The 13,729-nt window shown below is 32.9% G+C and overlaps 1 protein-coding gene across 1 annotated transcript; it reads left to right on the forward strand.

Annotated features, from left to right (window-relative positions):
- Positions 1 to 7,275: 7,275 nt before the first annotated feature.
- On the forward strand, positions 7,276 to 11,083 carry LOC124844468 (uncharacterized). The gene is made up of 2 exons (XM_047321412.2): positions 7,276 to 10,648; positions 10,813 to 11,083. The coding sequence occupies exon 1, from the start codon at positions 7,317 to 7,319 to the stop codon at positions 10,644 to 10,646; it is 3,330 nt and encodes a 1,109-aa protein (XP_047177368.2). The 5' UTR covers positions 7,276 to 7,316; the 3' UTR covers positions 10,647 to 10,648; positions 10,813 to 11,083.
- Positions 11,084 to 13,729: the final 2,646 nt, after the last annotated feature.

Here is a 13,729-nt window from a genome sequence, read left to right on the forward strand (position 1 = left end):
CTGCCCGGTTTCAGCACCCACACCATCATGGTGTCAGGTTCACTATCCTGTATAATATAAACTAAGGAAAATTGGAACCTACTGAAAGAAACAGAAACAACAAAAAGGATAGAAAAATAAATTAAAATTTCGGGAGTAGAGGAGGAATCCTAGCGTTCCTTGGATATTTTAAAAGGGTGCGCTCCATTAGGTTTTGTTTATTTTTGAAACTTAATTGTGATGAATAGTGTTTCGGTGCAAGGAGGAAAGTATGATTTGACTTAATTGGGGTTTTCTTTAATTGTAGGTATATACAAAAATATGTGAGGTACGGGTTCTATCTAGAAAGAAAGAGGAAGAAAGTATGATTTGACATTTGGAATAGGGGTTTAGTAAATTTGTTTTAAGTCTCTGTCGTGAAGATGAAGGTATTGAATTGGTTGTAGTGGGTAACAGTGTACAGACCCTCTCTTTGGTCTCTCAATCTCATCTCGAACATTTATATGTCAAGCCAATGGACGAAACTGGAAGAAGCAGGACCTGAAACTGCACATGTTGGGTGTTGCAGTATAGAATGGATTGGGGCTGGTTTGATTTTTCTGTTTTGTAAATTTAGGTGGAGTTGCTACACGATGGTTACCAAGGTTCGCGGTGGTTACCAAGATTCTAATGACTTGGTCAGGTTTCTGTGTTTGTCTTTTTTTTGTGTGTTTGTTTATTGTGTTTATTGATCAAATACTTAATTCTCTTTCTCTAATCCTATTTACTTGAAAATTTTCTAATTTTAAGAAATTTTTAACATTACTAATTCAATCTTTTGTCACGTCAAAAACTGTTAATTTTATTAAAAAAATTCACATAATATAACAGTTTTACATCAGCAGATTAAGTGTGCACCACGTCAGCAAATTTTAACACCGTATGTGAAAACTTAACGGACATGGCTTAATTGACTCAAATTTTCAAATATTTGGATCCAATTGAGACAATTTTACAAGTATATGAACCCAGTTTTGACAGTTTAAACAACGAGACTCACTTGAGATTTCCCAGTAATTACGAGGACCCAATTTCTCTCTCTTTTCTCCCTCTTCTCCAAAGTAGCATCACACGTCCACCTTCTTCTCTAAAGAAACATTACATGTGGGTCATGTGAGCATCACCAGGATGAGCTACGGCGCCACATCCACCAACCAGAGCCACCAATGATGAAATTGGTCATAAAGGTTTCATTGGCGTTAGCGTTGTACCTATCTTTTCCTTCCTCCTTCTCTTCTCAAAATCCTGTAGGCTAGAGAAGTAAGAATTACTCACTCCCTCAGATCCCACATATCTACTAGCGCTTCATGTTTTTCCCCTTATTCATCTTGGTTAATTGTTAAGTTTTAAGTGATTTGGAATTTGTTACATCAACTCTAGGATGAGAATTTCATTTAAGGGGAATGGAGAAGTCGTGCACTCTGACTGTCCACTTTGACATGGTCACATTTGTGCAAACGAACAAGATTGATGAGATGCTAGAATAGTAACCAGTTTCAGCAAGTGTACTGAATGCGTAGTATCAAACAAGTCTCTTATCTATATAGATTTGTTAAGATTGTCCAATATTTATTTTTGGATTTAATGAAATAGTGTTTGTTGAATTTTTGATGATCATAAAAACAAGACCTAATAAAGATTTGGAAAATATGGTGATAAATATGTGTTAGGTTTGATTTTGTCTCTTCTTCTTTTGTTGTCATAATGGTTATCTTTTATATTTTATATAGAATTCATTCACTGGTAGTACTCTAAGTTAATTCTAAACTTCTTGTAAGAACTTTAAACCTAATGTAAATCCTCCACTTTTGGTTGAATTAATTTTTTCTTTAAAGTATATGACTTTTATATCTAACCCAAGCTTTAGAGCATGTACTAGCCTCTAAAAAAATATGATGGTTTGATTGACCATAATATAAGATTAATCTTCTAACTTAATCCAAATAATGAAATAAAATGACTAGTTAATTCACCCAATCAATAAGCAAAATTAAACCACAAACAATTGATGAGAAATTATATCTAACCTAACACAAGAGGTTTTAACTACTCAAATAATCAAAAAAGCTAAGCTCTAGTTTGTTGTTCCTCTCATATTCCTTTCACTAAGATAATCTAATTTGTTTCAGAGAGAATGCCTAAAGAAGCTAAGAATGGGATGATAAAACTAGAGGCATGGTTCTGTATTTATAGATAATTTTGGATGGTACTCAACAACAAGGGTTTCCTTTGGTGGATTTTCTTTTAGCTCAATCGTTTGTTCTAGTGGTTAGCATGTGAGTTTTCCTTCTTTGGAGGGTTTTCTAGGTAGTTTAGTCCCTTTCTTTGGTGCTTCAGGTTTCCTTTTGCAAAGGGTTTTCTTGTGTTGCTCAGCCCCATTTTATGGTGCTTAGTTGGAAGGCCAAAATTCATATTCTTTCTTTGCCATCTTAAGTGCTCAACACCAATAGTGGTGGCTCAGCTACATCATTGTTATTCAAGAAATTCTACTTCTTCATACCTTATTATATTACTTTAAGCTTAAAAGGATTATTTGTTCAGACAAAATCGTCTATATGTCTAAACGCTCTTATGTTTTGAAGTTTAACCAAATAACATTAAACAAAATAACAATATGAAAATAACTTATGATGAAACACAAGACCTAGGTTCAAAATCTCCATCATAGGAAAACCTTAGGAACATCTAGGATTGTAGAAAATAGAAAATCAACTAAGACAAAACACCCAGATGCAATGCTAAATGAATGATAAGTTAAAGCGTCTAAGAGAGTTTAAACTAAACGCGTAAGCTTACTATACCCAAAGGGTATTCGATTGAACTCTTGGGAAAATAAAAAGAGTCAAGACAATGTCTTTGACAAGAAACCTTCTAAAAGACTAAACAAAAAAACACCAAGGAAAGCATAACATGCTAAGCGCTATTGCTCGTAAAAAGACAAAATCACAAAAAGCATTTACATCAGTCTAAACGATACCATGAGCTAAATTGTTGCTTCGTCCAATAATGAAGTTCCTATTCAACACTTGGTATCTTTAGAAGAAAAGCTTAATTGTTAAACGCTACCTCAATGATAAAAACATGAAAAACACCTTGTTATTCTGAGTAAGCATTAAATGACATTAAATGCTCAACGTTCAAAAACAACAAAAACGATAAGAGATAAGACATATATGCTACATGCACAATCTGTTAAGACAAAATCGTGTGTACGTCTAAATGATCTCATGTTTTGAAGTTTAACCAAATAACATTAAACGAAATAATAATCTGAAAAGACAATAGTAATAAACAGAAGACTTAAGACCAAAATCCCCAACATAGAAAAACCTTAGGAAAACATTTAGGATTGTAAAAATAAAAGAAATAACTAAGTCAAAACACCCAGACGCTATGCTAAACGACTGTTAAGTCAAAACGTCTAAAAGAGTTTGAGTTAAACGCGTAAGCTTACTATACCCAAGGGGTATTCAGTATAACTATCGGGAAAACGATACAATTTCAAGATAATGTCATTGACCAAAAGATTCTAAGAGACTAAACCTAAAACACAAAGAAAAACATAACGTGCTAGACGTTATTTCTATGAAAAATACAAAATAACAAGAAGCGTTTACTTAGTCTAAACAATACCATGAGTTAAACTGTTACTTCATCCAATGATGAAGTATTTACTAAATGTAACACCCCAAAATATAAAACATCTCACACCCAAATTTATTTCATTAATAAAGAAAACATCGTACAATATTACAATCCTCCATTTAGGAGTAACATAGTTCACACTAGAAATACATTATAATTTCACACATAAATAAAACACTCTTAATTTTATTTATGTTTTATTTTTTTTTTCTTAAAATATTCTTCATTTTTCTGCTGCTTCCTCCTTCACTTGAATTGTTTCAGACGTTGTTCCCTCATCTGCTCCCGTATAACAAAAACATTATACGATCATCGCAAAAATAAGATTTTTCCGGCACAAACAAACAAGTAAGGGTGAGCTACCATGCAACATTCAAAGAAAAACATTACACTATTGCTATACGTAATACATTCACCATAAATTCATGTAAAATGCAATTATCATTCTAGACTCTATTATCCGGATATAATGTTGATGGAAGTCTCGTGTGGTCATGCACTTGTGGTGATTTCAACAACAAAAATTTTGGCCAAATATAATATATCATATCACCCACAAGGTTAATCCATTAATGTCTATAAACATAGACTAGGACCTCCTACTACTCTCACCACATAACACATCCTTCTCTAATTGATACTGGAAGATTATTAGAGTTTTAGGATAACCACCAACAACAGGACCCTCAACATCAACATATACACTAATACCATACCAATATAGAATCTCTCCATGAGACTCATATCATGCTCATTTTCCTCAACTCATGTCATACTATTACAAAATCTCCTCATAAAACTCATATCATGTTCAGATTCATAATTTCATATCAACATCATAAAATACATTCAACACAGAAATCATACAAGATAAATATATTACAAACAAATTAACAATAATAAAATCTTACTATAAATAGTCAACGGAGAAGAATCAAATGTTTGACAATCATTAAAATAAACTTAATAAAAACTCTTGGGGAAACAAGAAGTTGAATCTGGCAGAGCCGGTTAGACAACTTCTCATCCTTCCAAGAATACAAAGTAATTAAATAATAAGAATAATGACAGGTTTGGGGAAATAAGAAGTTGAATCTGGCAGAGCCGGTTAGACAACTTCTAATCCTTCCAAAAATAAAAACGAATAAGGAAAACAATATAAAGTATGGGGAAACAAGAAGTTGAATCTGGCAGAGCCGGTTAGACAACTTCTCATCCTTCCAAGAATACAACGTAATTAAATAATAAGAATAATAACAGGTTTGGGGAAATAAGAAGTTGAATCTGGCAGAGCCGGTTAGACAACTTCTAATCCTTCCAAAAATAAAAACGAAAAAGGAAAACAATATAAAGTATGGGGAAACAAGAAGTTGAATCTGGCAGAGCCGGTTAGAAAACTTCTAATCCATCCATAGGCAATTAATAGCATACATATGCATAACATAATCAACATCACATTTTACAACTATCACACTTGGATCTAAGCACAAAAGCATGTTCTCATCAAAAATTCAAAATCATACAGAAACAAAATACTTCACACTCAAGATTTAAGATCAACCAAAAGCAACATATACAAGACTCAAAATAATACCAAACAAAATGTAACTCCCCTTACCTCTATTCCAGACTTAGGTTCCTCTTCTCAAACCGTTCTCCAGAAACTTCCAGAATTTCCCCTCTTCAACTAGAATTTCCTCCAACTCTCTCCTCTCACAATTTCCCTAGAATTCTGGTGCAAATCTTCATCCTCCCCCCCTTGGCTATTTATAGCCAAAAATTTTTACTATTCATTTTTACTATTCATTTTTACTATTCACTTTTACTATTCATTTTTACTATTCAAAAATTATTTTTTTATTCACCATTCTTATCTCTGAATAAATGATTCTACGTGGAGTGTCCTCTTCCACAATTTATTTTAATATTTTTTTTTAACTATTCACTATTCACTATTCACTATTTACTATTTACTATTTACTATTCATTCATTTTTTTTTTTAACTTTTAAAATAAATTCTCAAATTTTTAAACTCCTTCCTTTGAAATTATTATTATTGTTACCTATCATAAATTTTAATTTTTTTTTTACCATACTTTTATTAACTTTATAAAAATAAAAATAAAAAATAAAAAAAATAACTATTTATTAAATTTAAATATTTTTTTTTTCATGGGTCTTACACTTAACGCTTGGTATCTTTAGAAGAAAAACTTAATTTTCAAATGTTATCTTAAGGGTAGAAAATAAAAAATCACTTTGTTGTTCTGAGCAAGTATTAAGTGAGATTAAATGCTCACTAATAAGTGAGTCGAATTAGATTGACCCACTAAGTGACCAATCCATGGTGTATCGGACCGGATTACCCGTTTTCACAACACTAACTATAATATTACATTAATTATTATAAAAGACATGGACAATACATTTCACGTATAGCTCCTGGGAGGACAATTTTTATTTGTATATATAAATTTAAATGTGATTCTCTCGACTTCATAAACAGTGCTTTCCACGTTGTCTTCCAAATCTGTTTGCTACTTCCACTTTCTACAAAAATTCTATGTTCCTTCGCAATTGTGGAAAAGACACAACTGATCAAGTCCAACTATTTGACTAACAAAATTGAAAGATGCTTTTGATTTTTCAACGAATATATATATATATATATATATATATATATATATATATATATATATAGACGATGACCTCAAATTTCTAAACAAAACCAAACACCTATTATAAGTGATAGAAGTAACTTTGCACAAAATATATCTTACATTTAAGCAAAGTAAACTGTACAAGCTTCTCAATTCTCTATCACGTATATTTGCCATCTCTTCACATTGTAAGATACAAAATAAATATTGTCTGTTTATTGCAATAAATATAAATGGAAGGTAAAAAATATTTTATTTCAGCTCTGACTGCCGATGCTTCTATTTAAACTTATTTAAATTTTTAATCTTAATTATATTCTGTCAAACAAATATTTAGTAATATTTTATTCCACCATTTTAAAACTTTAATAAAATTCTAAAATATATACACAACTTCGATATGAAAAATATCTGTTTTAAATTTCTTCTTCTGGAATGTGCGAAAAAGACTTCCCATTTCGACCAGCATGATGACTTTAAGGAAGGAATAATTCAAAATGGCACCCAATTATCTCATATCAACAGTATGTTTGAAGAATTCAACACTTCCTACCTTCAATTCACCTACCCCTAGATAACTAGCCACTAAAACAAATTCACATACCAATATCCTTTAAAAAATTAATTATTAATAAAATTTGAAAACTTCAATTTAAAATTTATTGCAACCTTTTATTAAATTTTTTTATGTTATAATCAACGTAGATATTTGAAGGAAAGAAAATGAAACTTTGTTGAATAGAGATTAATTTAAAATAATTTTTTTAACATATTAATATAACTATTAATGTGAACTACATGAAAATGGAAACCTACTGACAATACTTTGATAGTAATGGTTCTTGTGCTTTCCAACTTATGTTAGACTGGTAGACTAACATGACCAATAATGATAGTCTATAAAAGGATAATGATATGTTTTGAAATGATAATATGTCTTTACCATGGTACCATAATTTTTTGTAACACAGAACACCTTCTCAAAGCTTATAATGAGGAGACACACTCTCTTGTTGCTTTTCTTGATACCATTTTACTTAATAAACTGTGGTGTCAACATTTTTCCAGCAAATGGTTATTTTCTTGGCCATCAGTGTTCTGTGTTGCTCCACTTAAAAACTAGCCTTATATTTAACCCTGCAGTATCCAAAAAGCTTACTCTTTGGAACCAAAGTGAAGATTGTTGTGAGTGGCATGGAGTGACATGCAACGAGGGTCGTGTTATAGCCCTTGATCTCAGTGCAGAGTCTATCTCAGGAGGATTTGTTAATTCAAGCATTCTTTTCAACCTTCAATATCTACAAAGCTTGAATTTGGCTTTTAATAACTTAAGTTCAGTGATTCCTTCAGAACTGTACAAGTTAAGTGATTTGAGGTATTTGAACTTGTCTAATGCTGGATTTGAGGGGCAGATTCCACATGAGATTTCTCAACTCAGAAGGTTAGTTACTCTTGATTTTTCTTCCTCATTTACCTCAAGCCACAGGCTAAAACTTGAGAAGCCAAATCTAGAAATGCTTTTACTACCAAACCTTACAAATATCACAGAATTGTATCTTGATGGTGTATCAATATCTGTCAAAGGTCATGAATGGTCCCATGCTTTATCTTCATTGCACAAGCTACGTGTTTTGAGCATGTCATCATGCAATCTCTCTGGACCTATTGATTCATCACTTTCTAAGCTTCAGTCACTCACTGTTCTAAACTTTAGCCACAATAATATGTCAAGCACAGTGCCGGAATCCTTTGCAAAATTGTCTAAGTTAGTCAGATTGCAGCTCAGAAATTGTGTTTTGAATGGCTCATTTCCAAAAGATATCTTCCAAATTCCAACTTTGGCAATCCTTGACATATCAGACAATGAAGGTCTTAGGGGTTCTTTACCAAACTTCCGATCACGTGGTTCTCTTTATGACATGAATCTTAGCAATACAAATTTCTCAGGATTGCTTCCATGTGAGATTTCTAATCTGAAGCAGTTGTCTAGAATTGATTTATCTAACTGCCAATTTAATGGAACACTTCCAAGTTCAATCTCTGAACTCACCCAACTTGTTTATCTAGACATGTCTTACAATAACTTCACAGGTTCACTCCCTTCTTTTAATATGTCCAAGAATCTCACATATTTATCCCTCTATCATAATCATTTGACTGGTGTGTTATCACCCAATCATTTTGAGGTTCATAAAAATCTTATCAGCATTGATTTAGGATTTAACTTTTTCAGTGGGAAACTCCCCTCATCTCTTCTTAAACTCCCGTGTCTGAGAGAACTTAAAGTACCTTTTAATCAATTCAATGGTTCCTTGGATGAGTTTGTTGTGGCCTCCCCTTTGTTAGAGATGTTTGATTTAGGTAACAACAACTTTCATGGTACAATTCCTGTGTCTATTTTTAACACTACAACACTTCGCCTCATCCAACTGAATGGAAATAAGCTCAATGGCACAATACTATTGGACATGATTCGAAAGCTTAGTAACTTAACTTCATTAGGTCTCTCAGGTAACAATTTGTCAGTTGATATAAACTATAGGGATGTTCATGACCTCTCAAACTATCCTAATCTCAGAATTCTGATGTTGTCATCTTGCAAGTTGCGAGGAATCCCCAGTTTCTTAAGAAATCAATCCACACTACTACGTCTTGATCTAGCTGACAACGAGATCGAGGGCTCAATACCACACTGGATCTGGGAAAATGAATATCTTGCTCACTTTAATCTTTCCAAAAATTTTCTGACAAGTTTTGAAGGAAGCTTCTGGAACCTTAGTTCAAACCTTTTGCTCTTGGATCTTAGTTTCAATCAACTACAAGGGTCTATTCCTTTCATTCCAACGTTAGTAAATTGCTTGGACTACTCGAACAATAGATTCAACTCTGTTATTCCACTGGACATTGGAAATCGTCTTCCTTTCATAAATTTGTTGTCTTTTTCAAACAACAGCTTTCAGGGACAAATCCCTGAATCCTTTTGCAATGCTTCAAGTCTTCACCTGCTAGATCTTTCCCACAATAACTTTGTTGGGACGATTCCCGAGTGTTTTGCTACGATGAGTAGTCTAAGGGTGTTGAATTTTGGTGCAAACAAACTCCGTGGCTATATTCCTAATTCAGTGCCAACTTCATGTAATCTAAAGTTGTTGGATCTAAATGACAACCTTTTGGAGGGTATCATCCCAAAATCTTTAACTAATTGCCAAAATCTGCAAGTCCTAAACCTTCAAAAAAACTCATTAACTGACAGATTTCCATGCTTCTTAAGTAATATTTCCACCTTGAGAATTATGGATTTAGGGTTAAACAAACTTCATGGCTCAATTGGATGCCCAAGAAGCAGTGCTGATTGGAAAATGCTCCATATTGTTGATCTAGCCTCCAATAATTTCAGTGGTGAAATACCAGGAGCACTGCTAAACAGTTGGAAAGCAATGATGCGAGATGATAATGGTGTGTCCGAATTTGGCCACTTATTTATTGATCTCTATGATCACTACGACCCCAAGAATTTTCAGGATTTATTGTCAAGTGTGGACAAATCTCTATTAGCAAGAATAGCTAAACTTTTTACAAACGCCTCTCGCTCTATCCTTGACCAGTCATCCACCGAATCTTATAATGCAGTGGATATTTCTCGACTTCAGAATTCCATTACCATTACCAACAAAGGTAAGCAAATGGAGTTGGTCAGAATCCAAAAGATATTCACGTACTTGGATATGTCGAGCAACAATTTTGAGGGTCCAATACCAAAGGAGCTAATGCAGTTCAAGGCCTTGAATGCTCTAAATTTGTCAAATAATGCCCTCTCCGGTCACATCCCATCATCTATTGGAAATTTGAAGAATCTTGAGTCTTTAGATTTGTCAGAAAATTCTTTTGATGGGCTAATTCCTACAGAGCTTGCAAGTCTATCTTTCCTTGCATATTTGAATCTCTCATTTAATCAACTAGAGGGAGAAATTCCAAAGGGTACACAAATTCAATCCTTCGATGCAGATTCCTTTGAAGGGAATGAAGAGTTATGTGGAGTTCCTCTGATCCATAGTTGCAGCAATGATGAAGGGACATCACCTGAAACACCAAATGCTCATTCCCACAGTGAGAGTTCAATTGATTGGAATATTTTAAGTGCCGAGTTGGGATGTATTTTTGGCTTTGGAATTTTCATCCTCCCTCTTATTTTCTCGAGGAGATGGAAGTTATGGTATTCCGAACATGTAGATGAGATGCTCCACAAGATCATTCCCCCACTTGAATTTATGTATGAACACAGTGGAGGGAATAGATACAAAACTCTAAGGTGGAAGAACTGAAGGTAAGCCTTTACTCATTTAGCTTCTGCAACAGGGAAAGCTTGTGCTTCTGTATTTCACCCTTCAGCAATATTTAGTTTCACTCACTGTTGTTAGAAATGAGGATGCTTCTCGTGCCTATATTATTGTTCGTCTTACAATCTTCTATTTTCTTTTCTTGTTGTAGGACCAAATAATTTCTGTAAATGGTGCTAAAAAGAATTTGAACTACCATGCCTCTTAAAAGTCTTGACTTTTATTGGAGATTGATTCCATCACTTGTTTCTCTCTTTCCATTATTGGGTTGTTGGCTTCTGTTTTGGGTGTTCATCGAATTTGGCCAAATATTGGGTTGGGAAAACGTAGAGAAATTTGGAAAAACAATTATGTGGGTCCTTGTAACTGTTGAAACTCGAAACTACTTTGGTATGAATGCTACTTGGGTTTTTTTTATTAAATGGCATCTACTTTCGGTAAAAGTAGAAGGGACCTGCTTTAGATAGAGATATATTGATCTTGAGTCACACACGTTATTTAATGTCGTTTATCTAAGATATTTATTACAATAACATCCGTTTTGAATAAGAAATAAATATTAATTGGTCTTTTATGTTGATTTTATTTAATTTAATTTTAATAATATATTTTTTAATTTGATTTTAATTTTCATTCATTTTATTCAATTTAGTTTTTTTTAAGGGCATCTAAACACAGATAACTAATGAATAATGTTTGTCACATAAATTATTAGTTCTTTTTTGTTTTACACTTTTTATTTTTTTTAAATTATTTTAATTTTAAAAAATGTTTACGTGTCAAAATAGCATGGTACCACATGTCAAAATCAGTGACATGTATTAAGATTAATGTTTTATATTCAATTTGACTTTTATATTTGTTATTTTTTTTTTATTTTAGTTATTTTTTGTAAATAGAGTATGTAACACAAGAAAACTCTAGAAAGAGGGTTTGAATAGAGTTTTAAAACTTTTCGCAAATCATTGTTTAATTTCTTTTACAAGGGTTAGGCAATCTACAATAAAAAAAAACTTGTTTTTATATTGGTTTGTTTCAAACTGAGCTACATTCAGATCTTTCTTAATTACCTTTAAGGAGTTCTATTAATCATAAAGTATTACAACGAGTTTAACTATTCCTGCTATACAACTAAGGTTAGAACAAATATAATCACTCCTAGTATTAACTTAACTGACTAGATGATCTAACTCTACTAAGTTAACCTTACAAGTGTTGTACTTCACTTCTAAACAAAGACAACAAAAGTGTTTTGCAAATTACAAGAACAAAATATATAACTCTGTTAGAGAGATTTGAAATCATTAGAGAGAAATTCTGAAAACTTGTAAAAAAGGTTTCAAAGAACAAGTCCAAGAGCTTTCCCTCACTCAAGTTCACCCTTAGGAATCCATTTAAGCTTTTCATATTTTTTTACCCATCTTGGTATCGTTCACCCTTCCAACCTATTCTTTTTCTTTGAATTCAAAATTCGTGTTCGTTCCTCCTAAGCCTTCATAAATGGCTATGTTTGGGTAAGGGATTGAGGTTACTCAAAGCACTTAAAGCTATCCTGAAGATTGGATGAGCTTCCTGATAGTCCTCCATCTTCCAAGTTACGTTGTTTGCCCTCTCTCCTCCTTGTCCAAGCCGGGAAGGTGGATACACCTCTCAAAGGCACTATGATGCTCAAATTAGTGACTTTATGTAATAATCTTGTAACAAAAATGATTAATCAGAATTAATTACCTGACCTCCCCCGTCAGACATATATTTATAAATATTATAATGAGCTTACCATTATTCCTAGTAATTTTTAATCAATGTCTATTATTCTCATTAACTGTCCATTAATAGTTATTATTGCTCAGATTAATTATCAATTATTTCCTATACAGTACACCAGCCTCCAAGCCCAAACAAGCTCTCTATTTTACTTGATCAATGAGCTATAGGAGTTCACTGAGAATGTTCCCTAGGTTGTATAAATGTGAGTGAGAGTTCAGAAAGAACATTCCTCACCGAGCGGTAAGCTCTAGGAGTTGACTTAGTGTAGGTATCAGTGAGTCGCGCAGCGGATTGTAAGCGATCTTTAAAAGCAGAAAGCGTGTAGCGGTCAGTAAACAAGTTACAATGGTCCGTTTTAAAAAAATGATTTTCTTAAAGAACTTTTATCAAATAGTTGGTGTGCTAAAAGTGTAGAGAGTGTAGGGAAGAGAAAAATCACACAAATGATTTTTGTCCTGGTTCGAATCAAAAGATTCTACGTCTAGTCGTTAATCACTATAACGAGTTATTAACTATTTCACAAAAATCAGTTTAACAATTACAATAAGATGAATATAAATTAAGAACAGCAAAAACCTTCCTTCGACAAACGAACCGGAAGAAACCGCTCAACCAACTTGAAGAGAATCGCTCTGACCTTAGACACACTAAGCGCAAGCTTCTCATATTCACAAGACTTGACAAGAGCACACTATCACTTGAGAACTTCCTCAAATAAACTGTATTCTCAAATGACATAGATGTATTTTCACTCACAGAGAGTTTCCCTTAGGCACAAAGCTCTAATACTCTCAAATGAAAAGTTTTTTTCCTAAGAGCTGTGAAGACCCCTATTTAGAAGCCCAGGGTTAGAAACTGAAAAGTCATCTCCCAACTGACACAAATAATCTATTATCATATGTGGTAATCGATTATTTATGTCCGTTATGGGGTTTTCTAAAAGTGATAATCGATTATTCTTAGGGATAATCGATTATTTGCGCGACCTGGACAATAATAAATCAAACGGTGATAATCGATTATTATAAACAATAATCGATTATTTGCGCGAGCAACTCTTTTCCAAATAGGCTCCTGGTAATCGATTATTATACCAAATAATTGATTATCTGCACAAAGACTCTAAACAGGAAAACTTTTAAGTGTTTTTACATCAACAAAGTAATTCCTATACAATTTATTCTGCAAAAATGCTTTTAAAATAAGTACAACAAAAGTCTTTAAGTTCTTCATCTTGTAGCCTCATCAAAACCATAATATCTTCAAGACACCAATGCTCCTCATTGGTAACACTTAGAACG

This window comes from Vigna umbellata, chromosome 11 (assembly GCF_029865625.1).
Source record: "Vigna umbellata cultivar VRB3 chromosome 11, Vumbellata_1.0, whole genome shotgun sequence".
In the NCBI taxonomy this organism is placed as follows: Eukaryota; Viridiplantae; Streptophyta; class Magnoliopsida; order Fabales; family Fabaceae; genus Vigna; species Vigna umbellata.